Source organism: Leucopleurus acutus (genome assembly GCF_964270905.1).
Source record: "Leucopleurus acutus genome assembly, chromosome: X".
Classification (NCBI taxonomy): Eukaryota; Metazoa; Chordata; class Mammalia; order Artiodactyla; family Delphinidae; genus Leucopleurus; species Leucopleurus acutus.
In genome coordinates this window covers 41,115,325-41,130,103 of record NC_139148.1, presented here as the reverse complement: position 1 = coordinate 41,130,103, position 14,779 = coordinate 41,115,325, and the positions used below count along the sequence as shown (strand labels likewise).

The following is a 14,779-nucleotide window of genomic DNA, read 5'->3' as shown; positions in this document are numbered from 1 at the left end:
GGCCCTCAAGGGGCTCACATGTGGGGCGGAATCAGGAGAGAACTTAGAAAAGCATAAACAGGCAATGTGTTAAGGCAGTAGACCCCATGGGAATAGTTTTCCTTAAAAATTTTCCTCCTTATAATTGCTAAAGTGCTATAGTTAAATAAAATCAGCAGGAAAATTTTTTTTTAAAAAAGCAAGACAAAGTGTCCGATTCTGTCAAATGTAAAAACGAGTTTAAAAACTAAAAGTGTTTTTGGGGTCCAGATTGTGTTCTTTAAATACCATTTCCCAGTAAAAGAACCAGGGTTACTTGGAGGAGTGGCTGATCACAGGTCTAGAGCAAGAAATCTACAAGATGAACCAGATAGCAAGGAACCTCATGAAACACCTAGAGCCACTGTCCCTAAGCTATGACATCATATGGCCCCCTTTCTGTGAAGGTGAACATGCAAACCTAACTCCAACCAGACTGTATCCTATGCAAGAGGTCTGGGAAGTGGAAGGCCAGCCCTTCCTCCCCTCTCACCAGGAAATCCACCTTATTACATTCGGAATAAAAGGTGAGATGACATTCTGGAAAACTAGATTATGAAGGGTCGACCTTCCTGCCTTTTCTGGGGGTGACTGGCCTCTCCCAGCCCCATCCTCCCCACCTCCAATGTTGCTTTTGGGTGCACCAGCTACGACTTCTACTTCAAGCAGCTGAATTTCTATGCCTCAGATGTCTCAGAAAACTCTACTTGCACTACCATATGCAACAAATATGCCTATGAGAGTGACTTTCAAACCTATCAACCAGAATTTATCCATTCAGATGCATCTTTCCCTATCAAATGAGTTGCACTTAGTCCAGCAACAGGGTCATCTGTCAAATCATCCTGGAACCCAAGTCATCCATCTACAATGGGTGAGCCACACAAGAACATGGGCTTGGTTGTTTAGAAGTTATGGCTTGTTTCCACCCAGGATCATCTAGCTTCAGAACTCACCTAATTCATCAGATCTGACAGTGAAGGATGGAAATTAACCACCACTATGGCTATTGAAAAGAATAAGCTGAAGGGTCCAGAGGCAACATCCAAAAAAGGGGCTCCAGAAATGGTCTGTACAGTAGCAGAGCTCTAGGAGTGAGTGGGAAGCCTGCTGAGTAACCTTTCAATTAGCAGGATGCTCTCACTGGGAGGGTGAGTCTGGCCAATTTGGTGTTAGCCCACTCTACCACTTCTCATTGGGACTTACCTGAATACAAGCCCCTGTCTTCAACTTGCACAGGTTGCAGACTAAGGCCCACCGACTGGGCGGAATATGGGAGACCTTTGTGATTGGTTCCATCCTCTCAGGACAAGCAATGCTGACCTACAAATAAAACACCACCATAAGGCAGAAGGCACCAAGGCATTCCAGAAGTACCCTTCACAAACCATAAATGATATCACAAGAAGCTCAGAACATCAAAACAATGAGGTGAGCCATGTCTCCTAAGGTTACTATGGGACTTAGAATAAATAAAACCCGTCTCTAGCCACTGCTCAGGCCTTCAATCATTTCCAGTAATATAAATGATTCATATATAGGATGAGAGGGCAGGAGTAGAGACTAGGCATGGTTACCTTAATGAATCAAAGATATCTACACTTTACTTAGGAACCAAAGAAAGCTACTAAGGAAAGGAATTAAGATTCACAAATCTAGCACCTCTCACATGTTTGAGATGGTGCCACATGCCTTGTGTTTTTTTCATTTAATAATGAATGATGAAAAACAGCGGCAGTGACATAGTATCGTTGGAAAGTAGCAGCAATCTGTGTAATGAAGAGATTGCAGCACATAAGTAGAAAAGATGAGGATAACATTTTAAAACCAGTCTTTAAAATCACGCTAACTATCACCAGATTACTCTATTCTTTCAGCCAAAGTAGCTTTAAAGTTAAATTAGTCTTTGAGAGAGTGCTGAAAGAGATGCTTTTTAAAAACACGGAACTTTTTTCCGTGTGAAAATAAGGGGTCAAGCAACTTCTGGTAAAAAGTGTTTTCTTTAAAAATACGTACATGAGTTTCTAAGAGAGAAATGACTTTGAAAAGTGAAGGACTGTTGAGTAAGGACAGTTAAACTAGTACAAGTTCCACCCACATGGAGAAACCAACAGTAGAAAGATCAGAGACATCTAGAAAAGCCCTCAAAGTACTAGAAATCAGGTATTAGAAACCATAAGAGAATGTCAACAGGTGAGAAAGCTTCTTTTAATTTTAAAGAACTCTTCCTGAGTCATGTTCCAGATTTTTAATATTCTGAAAGAGCCTGCTTTATTAGCTGGGGAATTTGCTGCTAGAAATTAGTGATTCTCAGGCCAGAATCCTCAGAGTTCATTTCACATGTCTATTAGCTGGATGTTCTCAGTAAGAAAAAGAAACCACTACTCAAATTAAAAAAACAAACTGACTTCTATATCCATAAGAATACCATAGTATGTACCTAGAACTTTCAGTTTAACTTTGTGAGCTCGACTGCTAGACAGGTTAGACGTTAACAAGAATAAAGGCAGGCAAGTTTTAAAGGAAGAATGAATTTCTGATACAGTATCATCAGCTCCCAATAAACTGAATTCTGCAGTCTCTCTTGTTCTGCAGTTAAAATGCTAACAAATTTGCTGGCTTGGATAGGGTTTGGGGAGAGAGAATGTGAATGAGATGTCCAAACAGATTTTTTTTTTTTAAAAAAAAGGGCAGCCATAGGGCTTCCCTGGTGGCGCAGTGGTTAAGAATCCGCCTGCCAATGCAGGAGACTCGGGTTCGGGCCCTGGTCCGGGAAGATCCCACATGCCGTGGAGCAACTAAGCCCGCGGGCCACAGCTATTGAGCCTGTGCTCTAGAGCCCGCGAGCCACAACTACTGAAGCCCATGCGCCTATAGCCCGTGCTCCACAACAAGAGAAGCCACCACAACGAGAAGCCTGCGCACTGCAACGAAGAGTAGCCCCCTGCTCTCTGCAACTAGAGAAAGCCCACGCACAACAATAAAGACCCAACGCAGCCAAAAATAAAATAAATAAATTAAAAATAAATAAATAAATAAATAAAAATAAAAAGGGCAGCCATAAAAAGTAAGAAGTAATGTCTGGAAGCCCTCGGGAAATATCAGCAACTGAAGGACCAGATTAAATAGTGAGGGGTGGCATTCTGAATAAAGACACTCTTAAAAAATGGAATACTACTCAGCAATGGAAAGGCATGAACATTGACACACACTACAATATAGACTGCTAGCCAGACAGAAAAGAGTGCATACTGTATGATTCCATTTTTAGACAAAACGAAACTATAGTGATAGAAATCAAAATGGTAGTTACTCTTGGGTAATAGGGACCCAGATAAGGACTGGAAAGTGGGTGTGAGGGATCCTTCTGGGATGCTCTATGTCTACTTCTGGGATGTCCTATGTCTTGGTCTGGGTTGTGGTGACAGATACATAAATGTGTAAAAACTTATGAAACTCAACACTTAAGATTTGGTATTTTTAAGGTAGGTTTTACCTTTAAAAAATCTTCTGCTCATACCCTCTCCTCTCATCCAAATTTATCCAATACCACTGGTAGTACCACCTATAAATTAATTAGCATGGGCTCACATGCCCACTTGCAAAAGAAGGATGTGAGGGAGGTCAAGTGGAACCATTGTCACCTCAGAAACTTGGGCAGGCATGAAGCATCTCCATGAAGCCTGAGTCAGTCTGAACGTTGTGGGAGAGCAAATGGCCTCACAGACCTGGATGAATTCTTACCTCTGGAATCCACAGGGCACAGCTGACGTGAGCCCATTTAGTCCCTGTCCTGGTGGTCTTCATGGCTCCACCTTTCTTTGGACATAACAGACATTGTGGATGAATGCCCAGGACACAGGAGCGACACAGCCAGCTGCCTTCTGGGACCTTGAGGATGCCGTAGCAGGCCTGGAGGCATGAGGAGGAGAGGGGGGTAATGGTTAGCATCTTCTCACAGGGTCAATGTCTGCTCCGGTACACAGTCACAGAGTACCCTCCACTTTTAGGAGAAAGAGGCAAATAAGGCCAAACGAGCTCATATCCAGGATTTAGTAATTTTAAAACACTCAAAAAAAAAAAAGCAACTTTTAGCATCTGTTTTAAGGTCAGCATGACTGTCTATGAGAATTAACTTTAAGGACGATAGAGTAAGACTAGAAGGAAATACACGCAAAGGTTAGCCCAACTGTTATCTGAGTTTTGTGATTACATATTTTTTTTGCCTCCGTTTTCTAAAGCTTTCTCAATGATTATGTATTATAATTAGTCAGTCATATACTCACTGAACAACTTCTACATGTCATGCACTGCTGTGATCGAGAAAAAAGTGTTAAGAAATAAGCAGAATGAAACTTCTGAGGAGCAAATGAGCTGATGTTAAAGAGCCTAACAGTGCCTGCTGCATAAAAAGCACTCTCAGGAAACTAGCAGTTACTTGCTTGAGTTGAAGAAAAAGGGACTTATGAATGGATCCTGAATTGAACAGAATATTAGACTAATCACAATAGTCCATAATGAGTTCTTGAAGCTACTTCAAATTCCTTACAGAATGAAGTCAGACAAATAAATAAATGAATTACTATTGGAGGTGCGAGGAGGGAGATTAGTTTGGAAATATTTTAGATTTCCTTTTTACTATCTCTAATTTCGCCCATCCTTCCCCCCTTACTGCTCTACTCTCACCATTAGAGACTATAGCTGGGGGTCACCTGGCTCCCCATGTGGCCTAGCATACCTTCACTACTGACTGATTCACCACCGCAGCTTCAAAGTCTGTGCCTGCCCCAGAAAGTTCACCCACACCTCAGATTCCAGTTCCAACAGTCACCATCATGTTACCCCCGCAACTGGCCCCCTTTCCAAACTCTCTCTATCCATATCACCACCATGCTTCGCAGCTTCCAGATCCAAATTCCTTGACTCTTATTATCCACTTTCCTTCATCTACTGTCCCTTGGGCTTGCTACTAATCCCTACGGAGTGGTCACTAGACTCTGACCTTCCTCTCCATCCCCACCACAACTGCTCCAAACAAGTCATGCCTGGATTGATTTATTTCTAAATTCTCTTCCTCTCCCTTCATACCTTCAATCCTTCTTCTATTTGGCTGCCATATTCTTCTTACTAAAACAAAGACTTCATACCATTGCACAGCAATAAACCCTCTAAAAACCCCTTCTGCTCCCACCCCCAACCCCATCTAAAACCAGGGGCCTACTTCTTGAGACGTGTTTTGTAAGGCCAACAAGCTAAGAATGGTTTCCATATTTTTAAAGGGATGTTAAAAGAAAGAAGAATATGTAACAGGGACTATATGTGGTCCTCAAAGTCTAAAATATTTACTATCTGGCCCTTCAAAGAAAAAGCCTGCTGTTCTTCACCTCAATTCTCAGATCACTGTAGCCCCTGTGTCTGCTCCACTTCCTGACTCCCACCCTCCACTCAACGTCGTTTCCCTCACCAGGTACTTAGTCGACATCATGTATGCTTCTCTACTTTAACTGTTATGTTTCATCTCCTCAGTGATACTGTAAGGTTACTGGGGGTAGGTCCTTTACCATCAATTTATCTGGAAGGTTCTCTACGCTGAGCTTGAGTAGGTGGTTTGGTAGAACAAATAAATTTCACTCAACAACTGAAGCTGGATTCCAACTAGGCTGCTGTCACAAAAGCAGGGCATCATTTTATAAGGTCCCTAACCTTCAAAGCTTTTTCTTTCTCTGAGATTCAGAAAGTCTGCAAGGAAATGAAAGCAAGCTTTCTCCCTAAAACAGAGCCTCTTTCAGACCAGCAGAAGAAAAACCAGAAGCTGGTTCTAGCAATACCCTTTATCACCTGGCCATTTTATTGGATAGAAAATCATTTACTGAGCTCTTCTGTAGACTTATTCCTGGTCATAAGATCATAGAAGCTTGTATTTCATTGTAGCGGCTCTCAACTTTTTCTAGACCACAAAATGACGAAGGCTGGACTGCATTTTTTAAAAAAAACTGCACACATGCACGAACAGATGTTTTACATATAATTTCAAGGGGTTAATAAATTTAGTGCTAAACATTATATATATGACAGGTATAAAAACTATGAGCATGTACCTTCAGGCAAATTAATTTAGGCCTCAGTTTGAGTGTTCAATACATGGGCTAAGAAGCAGAAAATGGAATACATTAAGGGCCTTGGAATGGTCCCAATTTTCACAGTTTTTCATGAAAAAATTTAATTGTTAAAATCCAACATCTATTGATGTAAAATAAACCTCTCTTCTAAAGTACGGACCGTAAGTGTATTATAGTCACAGAGGAACAAACAGTTGATATAATATGGTAGTTAAAGAAGAAAAATTATGTTTAATAAATATAATTGTCAACATGTCCCCAATTCTGTTGAGTAAACCAAATCTTCCAAATCATTTAAAGTCACTTTTCAGTCAACAGAGGGAGCTCTAACCTAAGTATCTCTTTAGAATTCAAGTGAACCTACTCACTTTGGAAGAATTCTCTTTTATATGAAACTTTATGTGGCATCAACATCCAGCTTTAACACATACCAGCTTATATTCTGCAAGGCCTGGTCAGGTGTTATTGTCATTTCTTTCTATGTGAGGAAAGGGCACCATTTATAGTCATTACTGGATATGTTTTCAAAGCAAAATATCTTTAAGGAGAATTATTATGCTACATTTCATTTTGTTAGTTAAAGAACCTGGAAGTAATTCATTAATATTTTGTCCCAACTGTGAAGGACAAATACAGAAAATATATACAGATGACCTCAGTACTATTACCTTCAATTCTACTAAAGATCCACAATCATTTATCTGAAAACCCTAGGGTAAGAAACATCAGGAAATTCAGAATTGTTCATATCTTAGGAAAGTGATACAGTATATACATGGCATATTACCTAACCCCCTAATGGGACCAGGGCAGTGCCATATAATCAAATACATTAATATTTCTCTAACAAAATATATGAGTATTTTCACAAAATGGAATAAAGACTACAAATAGCCTCATACGGGGTGAGTTCTGCTACTGCCCTCAAATCAGTTTTGGTGCCAAACTTCGGTAAAAACTTGTAGTTTTCAGAGCTTTAAAATTTTGGAAATGCATAGAAGGGACTGTGGACCTGTACTGTCAGATATTTAAGTTCGTACTTAAGTAGTAAAGATTTTCTCTGTCACTAAAGGTGAGACATAAATGCCAGTAACTGGTAGAGTGAATATACATTTTCAAAATTCACTCTAAAAGGATACAAGTAAAAGGAAGAAAGAGACCCAACTGATCACAGAATATTCTGAGTACCTTTTAATACAGAGGGTTAGGTTAGGTGGCCCATGGAACTAAAATAAAGTCTTAAGTCCTGGTTTCTCTCTATCTCCTGTATTATCTAATCATTTTAATATCTTTGTAGTCAGGGTGATCCTTCTAAATTACAAATCATATCCTTCAGGGTTGACAGGACAAAACCGAAGTTCCTTAGTTTGTCAGAGAAGGCCCTTCACATTTGTCCCCTGTATCCCTCTCTACCCTCACTCTCCATGCATTCCCTACTCGACCCCACCACTCTCCACAGTTCTGAACAGCTCAGAGTTGCTTCTAACATACTTTGCCTACTCTCACTACCCCACCTGAACATGTTCTCCTCTCTGCCTGAACACACGCTGCTGTTTTTTTCTGGCACTTCCCTTTGGCCATTAAGATTCAGCTTGGATGCCACCTTCTGGATGGTATCCCCGACCCCCATCCCTCCCATGCACTTCCACAGCAGCATGGACTTCAATCTACAAAAACACTTGGCATACTATGCTAAATGGGCAGTTTCCTTGTAGACCCTACACCAGATTCTGATCTCCCTGGGGGCAAAGACCATGTCTGCCTCTTCATCACTGTATCTTCAGCATGCAGCACAGTCCTGGAACATGGATGGTGTTGCATACCTATTTACTAGATAAATTAATGAAATGAATGAAACACACAACAGGTTCAGAAGAGTGAAAAATCACTTAGGGTAAGGGAGTTCAAGAAAGGATTCGAACTAGATCTTGAAAGATATGTAAAGTTTTGTTAGCCGGAGGTGGGAGAAGGCATTTTAAATTGGTGTGGCTGAAACATGGAGACAGGACAGCATCAGGAATATTCATCACTGCCCCACTGAGTAACCTTATTTTGCTAGAGCATAGGGCTTGTGGGGGAAGAAAAGGAAAGAGCTGAAAAGAATGTGGATATCACCATCATCATTACTATTAATTTAAAAAAGTAGTGTGGTAGAGAAAGAATGACAACTAGCTATAAGAGGTTGGGTAAAGTCACTTCACCTCTCCTGGTATTATCTGTAAAATTAAGGAGTGGGACGGTTTTTTACAATCCTAAAATTCTATGATGTTTAAAAATGGAGTAGACCTAGTTTCCTGGGAGTGGTATATTTGGGAGACAGAGGAGGGCTCTGGGTGCCAGGATGAGGAGTCCCGACTTCCAGCTGTAGGAAGTGTAAACTCCCCAAGGTTACTGACCATGGGTGTAACCTGATGATATAACAGGGACTCCAAGGCAGAGGAGAGACTCCCAGGCAGGTAGCAAGGAGACTCCCCAGGGGACTGTAAAAGTATCGAACAAGGCAATCTCAATGGCATGGGCATGAAGATACACAATAAAGACCTGGGTTTAGCCCCCTGGAGTAAAGTTAATAAGTCACCTTGGGGATCATAAGAAGTATTATTTCTAAAGGAATTACTGGAGAACAGCCAGGCCAAATCCTTATTTTCACCCTTAAATGCAAGCTGCTACCCAGATATGGGTGCTGGAGATGATCACTGAACTTCAGAAAGGCTGACCGTGGGGAGGTGGCGGTCTCCACTCTCACTAACCTGATGCACACAGATGTTACACTTATCACAGAACACCATATCATTCCCTTCTTCACTGTCTGGAGACCGGCACACATCACAGATCACATCTTCATCATACTCTATGCCTAGCCCTTCCTCTGTCTCAATAGCATGGTTCATATTTTCATGGCAATGGCGTTCCAGGACTTCTACTGTCTTTTCCATAAGATTCTCATCAACTGGCCCACAACCTGCACAGAAATACAAACAATCAATCAACCCATCAGTCAGCTGTCATTCCCAAATCACCTACTGTGAGCCCGGTGCAGGGGTGGGGAGATTCTAAAGGATAAAACCATCTCTTCCCTGATCTAAAACAACCAGATTTTAAAGAATCTTTTACTAGAGCTATTCTAAAATTTACCTATCATCACATATTAGTGTTTGACACATGAAAGGAGAAATACATTTCACCATATTCTTTGTAAGTTATATATACTGACCCTTTCAATTTTCTGTCCAAATCCTAGCCAGTCTCCTCCTAAATCTGTTTCTCTCTCTCTCTCTCTCTCTCTTTTTTGTGGCTGCGCCATGAGGCTTGTAGGATCTCAGTTCCCTGACCAGGGATTGAACCTGGAAAGCCCGGAATCCTAACCACTAGGCAACCAGGGAACTCCCCCGAATCTGTTTTCTCTTATTCCCACTGAGGGAGGACTTTCATTGGACTTTGTAATCTTGAACACTTTATAGTATAATAAAATAATTAGAATCATATAACTATTTGGATATAAATAACAATTCATTCTTAGCAAATTAGTTCCAATGAGCACATCTAATGGTTACACAAGGAAAATTTCATACAAAAAGGTATTAAGCCATAAAAGAAAATTCTAGGTACTGTATATGTGATTATACATATGAAATATTTGTTATTTGTTTTTCAAACCTGACTTTTAGAAAATCCAATAATACTTTCTAATGACAAACTAAAATATAAAGTAAACTTATTAGCATTCATAAAGGTCTAACTGCAAATTCTGAAATTACCTTTTTTGCCTCTTGATTCCTTTTCCTTCTATACTTTTAATTTTTCTTAGCCTTCTATACATAATAACTCAACTAAAAGATTCATATGATGGCTATTGGTAACAACTAAACATTTTTCTTCTTAGGGGGACTGATGATTTTGTGAGAGCACACATATATTTATTCTAACAGCTTATAAACTCAGGAGTACTTCTCAAAGTGATCCAAAACAAATTTATCCAAATATACCACTTCATCTGCAATATAAGATCCTAAGGAACTTTGGAATTCCACATAAACTACCTTTTCAATGTTGTTGCTACTTATGAAACCAAAAACTACTCAGGTAGTATGTTTAATTTTTCCAGCCAAGACAAATTACACTTTTTTTTTCCCTGGAGTGAAGGAGTATAGTGTCTGGTTATAAGAGCACTTGGATTCAAATTCCAACTTGACCTCACATTGGTTATATAAGCTTTGACAAGTTATTTACCCTCTTTAGGGCTTAGCTTCCTTATCTATAAAAATAAGGATAATAATACCAAACTCATTGATTTCTTGTGAGGCAGAGATGAGATCATGTTCATACATTGCTTAGTATAGTGACTGGTATGCAGTAAGCACTCAACTTTTAGAATTCCTTAATCTGAATAAAAAACATGCTTAAGATAATATTGTTTTTGAAAGTTTATTTTAAGCTCTTAGAACCTTACTACAATATCATTCACTCTAAAGGAATGCTGGAGATAAGGTAATCATCTTTTTAAAACTCATCCAAGCCTAAATGCAATGTGGTATCCTGGATGGGATCCTGGAACAGAAAAAGGTCATTAGTGGAAAAACTGGTGAAATTCCAATAAAGTCTGGAACTTAGCTAATAGTACTGTACCTGTGCTGGTTTCTTAGCTTTGACAGATGTATCATGGTAAAGTGAGATGTTAACATTAGACGAAACAAACTGCGTGAGGTGTATATGGTAACTGTATTAAAACTGCAACTTTTCTTGAAAGCTAAAACTATTTCAAAAATTTTTTTGAAAGCTTATTTAAAAAAAACTCATCCAAAGGGAATTAACTGCAAAATACCAAAGGGACTTTGTTATAAGGCAGTGTCATGTTGAAGGCAGCACTGTAATGACTATAGTGTATATGGATGTTGTATGGTTCATAAACACAACTGTACATTGAGCCATCGATCCACTTGATTATGCCCTCATACTCTCATTTTCCCTTTCTGTCAGTCTTTTATTCCCTTCTCTTTGTGGTTCTGACCCTAAATTTTTTTGACCCCTCTCCTTCCTCTTAGAAGGCAGAACAAGAGAAGACATAAAACAAAATGTTTTAAAAAGCAAGGAGTTAGTATTGGTTACTGGCAGAGTAACTATCACCACCATGCCAAACTGGATTTAGTATAATTTTAATTTTGTATTCACATGCATTCAGATACCAACCTCAAAAGAAAGAAAGAAAAAAAAAAGGGAAGAAAAGGAAAACCACTGATCCTTGTTGTACTAACAATGAACAAATGTGATTCAAACAAAAACAAAATCAAATGTATCCTTTACCATATCTCATACAGAGAGTTAAAAACCACCCAGTTTCACAGGACCACTTGGACCTAAACACTGTTTAGACTGAAAACAGGTCAAAAAGAACTGTGTGTAAGTATAAGGTGAGTTTCCTTTCAGCCTAGGATTTCTGAGCATTGCCGGTATGGTACTGTATGGCACACGTTTACTTTAAAATTACTACTATGTTTACTACGAGGTTTTTTATTTGCTTGTTTTTGCTTCATTCTATTCTATTTTTTGAGAGTAGCATGACAACTCTAGAACTCACTGTAGGTAGCTAAGAACTGCTTTGGGGATGTTTTGCCCTAGGCCTGCCATTCTTCTTCCAGGCAGCAAAATACAAGTCCTACATTAAGGCATCCTGGTCACATCAACCTGTCAGTTGCAGTGGTGCTGCCTAATGCTAAAGTTGCAGTTTCTCTCCATCAGGTGGAGATGTCAGAGGTGCCACTACCCTTGGCCCTGCTCACTGATCATGGTACTTTTCAGGGCCGAACGAGCAACCAGTCTCAGAATCCTTCTCAACCAGAAGTCCAATCAGCCATGACCAATCTCACACTCAGAACTGGGAAATGGCCTTGTGAAACCTACATGCCATCCCTGATCTGTGATATTCACCATGAACAGGGAAAGACAAGGTCAGATTTAAATGTTACTGCTCTACTTCAATATATTTATGCATTTCAGGAAATGCCTCATTAAGATTAAGATTAAAGAGAAAAATAAATGAAGAGTCCAGAAAAGAAAGGAAGCCACAAAATGAAAGCAAGTTAAAATGGTCCTGACACCTTTTTTAAAAAATCACAAATCAAGTCAAGGAACAAGTTACTTGTGAGGAAACAACTTACCCATTTCTGCGAGGTCTTCATTGAGTTCCTGGAGCCAGAAGATGTCCATGTCATCTAGGTCATAGCGGCACACAGATGCCGCCAGCTCCATGATGTTGATGTAGCCAGGCTCTGCAGTCTCTGGGCTGGAGCAGTGGATGTACTTCCGGGGTCGGATAAATAGGACCTCCTTTACCTTGTCGGCTACAATCCTAGAAAAGCAAAAGAAAGACACTGATAACAATCAACAAATGACAGATTCCAGGCACTGACTGGATGGGCCCAACAGCACTCAGGCCATACAGTGGAGCTGAATGTTCTCCCTTCCCACCCTGGGGAAATCCCCTGCTCCGCCAAATGAGAGGCATGAGAGATCCCTTTCTAGAAAGTAAATGGTTGTACAAATCCAGCTTTGTTATTTGCTGTGAATACTCTGACTGCTAATAAAATGTTTCATTTACGCTTTTGGCTCCTAGGCCCTTACTTCCATTCCTTCTAATAAAATATTGCATTGTGCATTCTTGGTGCAATGGCCACCACATTTATTTAGAAGGGGAACCAGAAGAAGGGGTGATACCTGTACAAAGGCACAGCCGGATTACATACCAAAGATATAGTTTAGCTAAACTCATGATTTTCTACCATGGAGGCCATACTGGATGGTGGTAAAGAGTATAGGCTATAGACTCACACAAACCAGTCTTTTACTGCCACTCACTCGCATGGTGATCTTGGGCAATTACTTAATGCCTACAAAGTTCAGTTTTCTCAGCTAAAAAGGACGATAATCATAAATTATGATATAATAGTATCAAAGTTATAGGGTTATTATGATGATTATATGAAATAAAATACATAAAGTGCTTAGTAAAGTGTATAGTAAAAAACAGATGATCAATAATGCCAGTGTCGGGCTTCCCTGGTGGCACGGTGGTTGAGAGTCCGCCTGCTGATGCAGGGGACACGGGTTCATGCCCCAGTCCGGGAAGATCCCACATGCCGCGGAGCGGCTGGGCCCGTGAGCCATGGCCGCTGAGCCTGCGCGTCCGGAGCCTGTGCTCCACAATGGGAGAGGCCACAACAGTGAGAGGCCCGCGTACAGCAAAAAAAAAAAAAAAAAAAAAAAAAAAAAAAGCCAGTGTTATTTTTATATCTCTTATTATTTTTACTATTTAGGTAGATGAGTTAAAGCCAAGAGGCCATGGATTTATACAAACTTAAGCCATTTCCCAACCATAAATGATAGTGACTATAAGTCTGAGTCAGGAAAACACAATGGGATGAAAGATTCCCATTCTTCCACCAAATTATCTAGCAGGCCTGAGCAAACCCATTATTTTCCCAAACCCCTCCTGACGCTTAAGAGCCCAAGGCAAGGAAACCAAGCAAGGGAAGAAACAGAAATTTCTCATACCAATGACTCGTTCTACAATGAATGTTCTAGATAGTACATGAAGCATCAGAAAATGTAACCAAGACGAAATCTGAATTATTAGTCCCTGGAAATTTTAAAGAACAGGGTAGGCCATCTAAAAAAGAGAGAAAGGGGGTAATCCGAGAGGAAATCAAAAAATACCTAGAAACAAATGACAATGAAAACACGACAACCCAAAACCTATGGGATGCAGCAAAAGCAGTGCTAAGATGGAAGTTTACAGCAATACAATTCTACCTCAAGAAACAAGAAACATCTCAAATAAACAACCTAACCTTACACCTAAAGAAATGAGAGAAAGAAGAACGAAACTTCCCCAAAGTTAGCAGAAGGAAAGAAATCATAAAGATCAGATCAGAAATAAATGAAAAAGAAATGAAGGAAACAATACCTAAGATCAATAAAACTAAAAGCTGGTTCTTTGAGAAGATAAACAAAATTGATAAACCATTAGCCAGACTCATCAAGAAAAAAGGGAAAGGACTCAAATCAGTAGAATTAGAAATGAAAAGGGAGAAGTAACAACTGACACTGCAGAAATACAAAGGATCATGACAGATTACTACAAGCAACTCTATGCCAATAAAATGGACAACCTGGAAGAAATGCACACATTCTTAGAAAAGCACAACCTGTCAAGACTGAACCAGGAAGAAATAGAAAATATAAACAGACCGATCACAAGCACTGAAACTGAGACTGCGATTAAAAATCTTCCAACAAACAAAAGCCCAGGACCAGATGGCTTCACAGGTGAATTCTGGCAAACATTTAGAGAAGAGCGAACACCTATCCTTCTCAAACTCTTCCAAAATATAGCAGAGGGAGGAACACTCCCAAACTCATTCTACGAGGCTACCATCACCCTGATACCAAAACCAGATAAAGACATCATAAAGAAAGAAAACTACAGGCCAATATCACTGATGAACAGAGATGCAAAAATCCTCAACAAAATACTAGAAAACAGAATCCAACAGCACATTAAAAGGATCATATACCATGATCAAGTGGGGTTTATCCCAGGAATGCAAGGATTCTTTAATATATGCAAATCAATCAATGTGATAAAC

At 39.9% G+C, this 14,779-nt stretch overlaps 1 protein-coding gene across 2 annotated transcripts in view; it reads right to left on the bottom strand.

The window, feature by feature from the left end:
- The window catches only part of JADE3 (jade family PHD finger 3), a 151,339-nt gene that overhangs the window by 19,109 nt on the left and 117,451 nt on the right, over window positions 1-14,779 (bottom strand). For both annotated transcript variants that reach the window (XM_082864236.1, XM_082864235.1), the window contains exons 5-8: window positions 12,293-12,483; window positions 8,888-9,099; window positions 3,763-3,930; window positions 1,225-1,341 (exon numbers count right to left, since the gene is read on the bottom strand). In XM_082864236.1, the coding sequence (XP_082720362.1) occupies window positions 1,225-1,341; window positions 3,763-3,930; window positions 8,888-9,099; window positions 12,293-12,483 (688 nt within the window). The remainder of the gene's footprint in view (window positions 1-1,224; window positions 1,342-3,762; window positions 3,931-8,887; window positions 9,100-12,292; window positions 12,484-14,779) is intronic.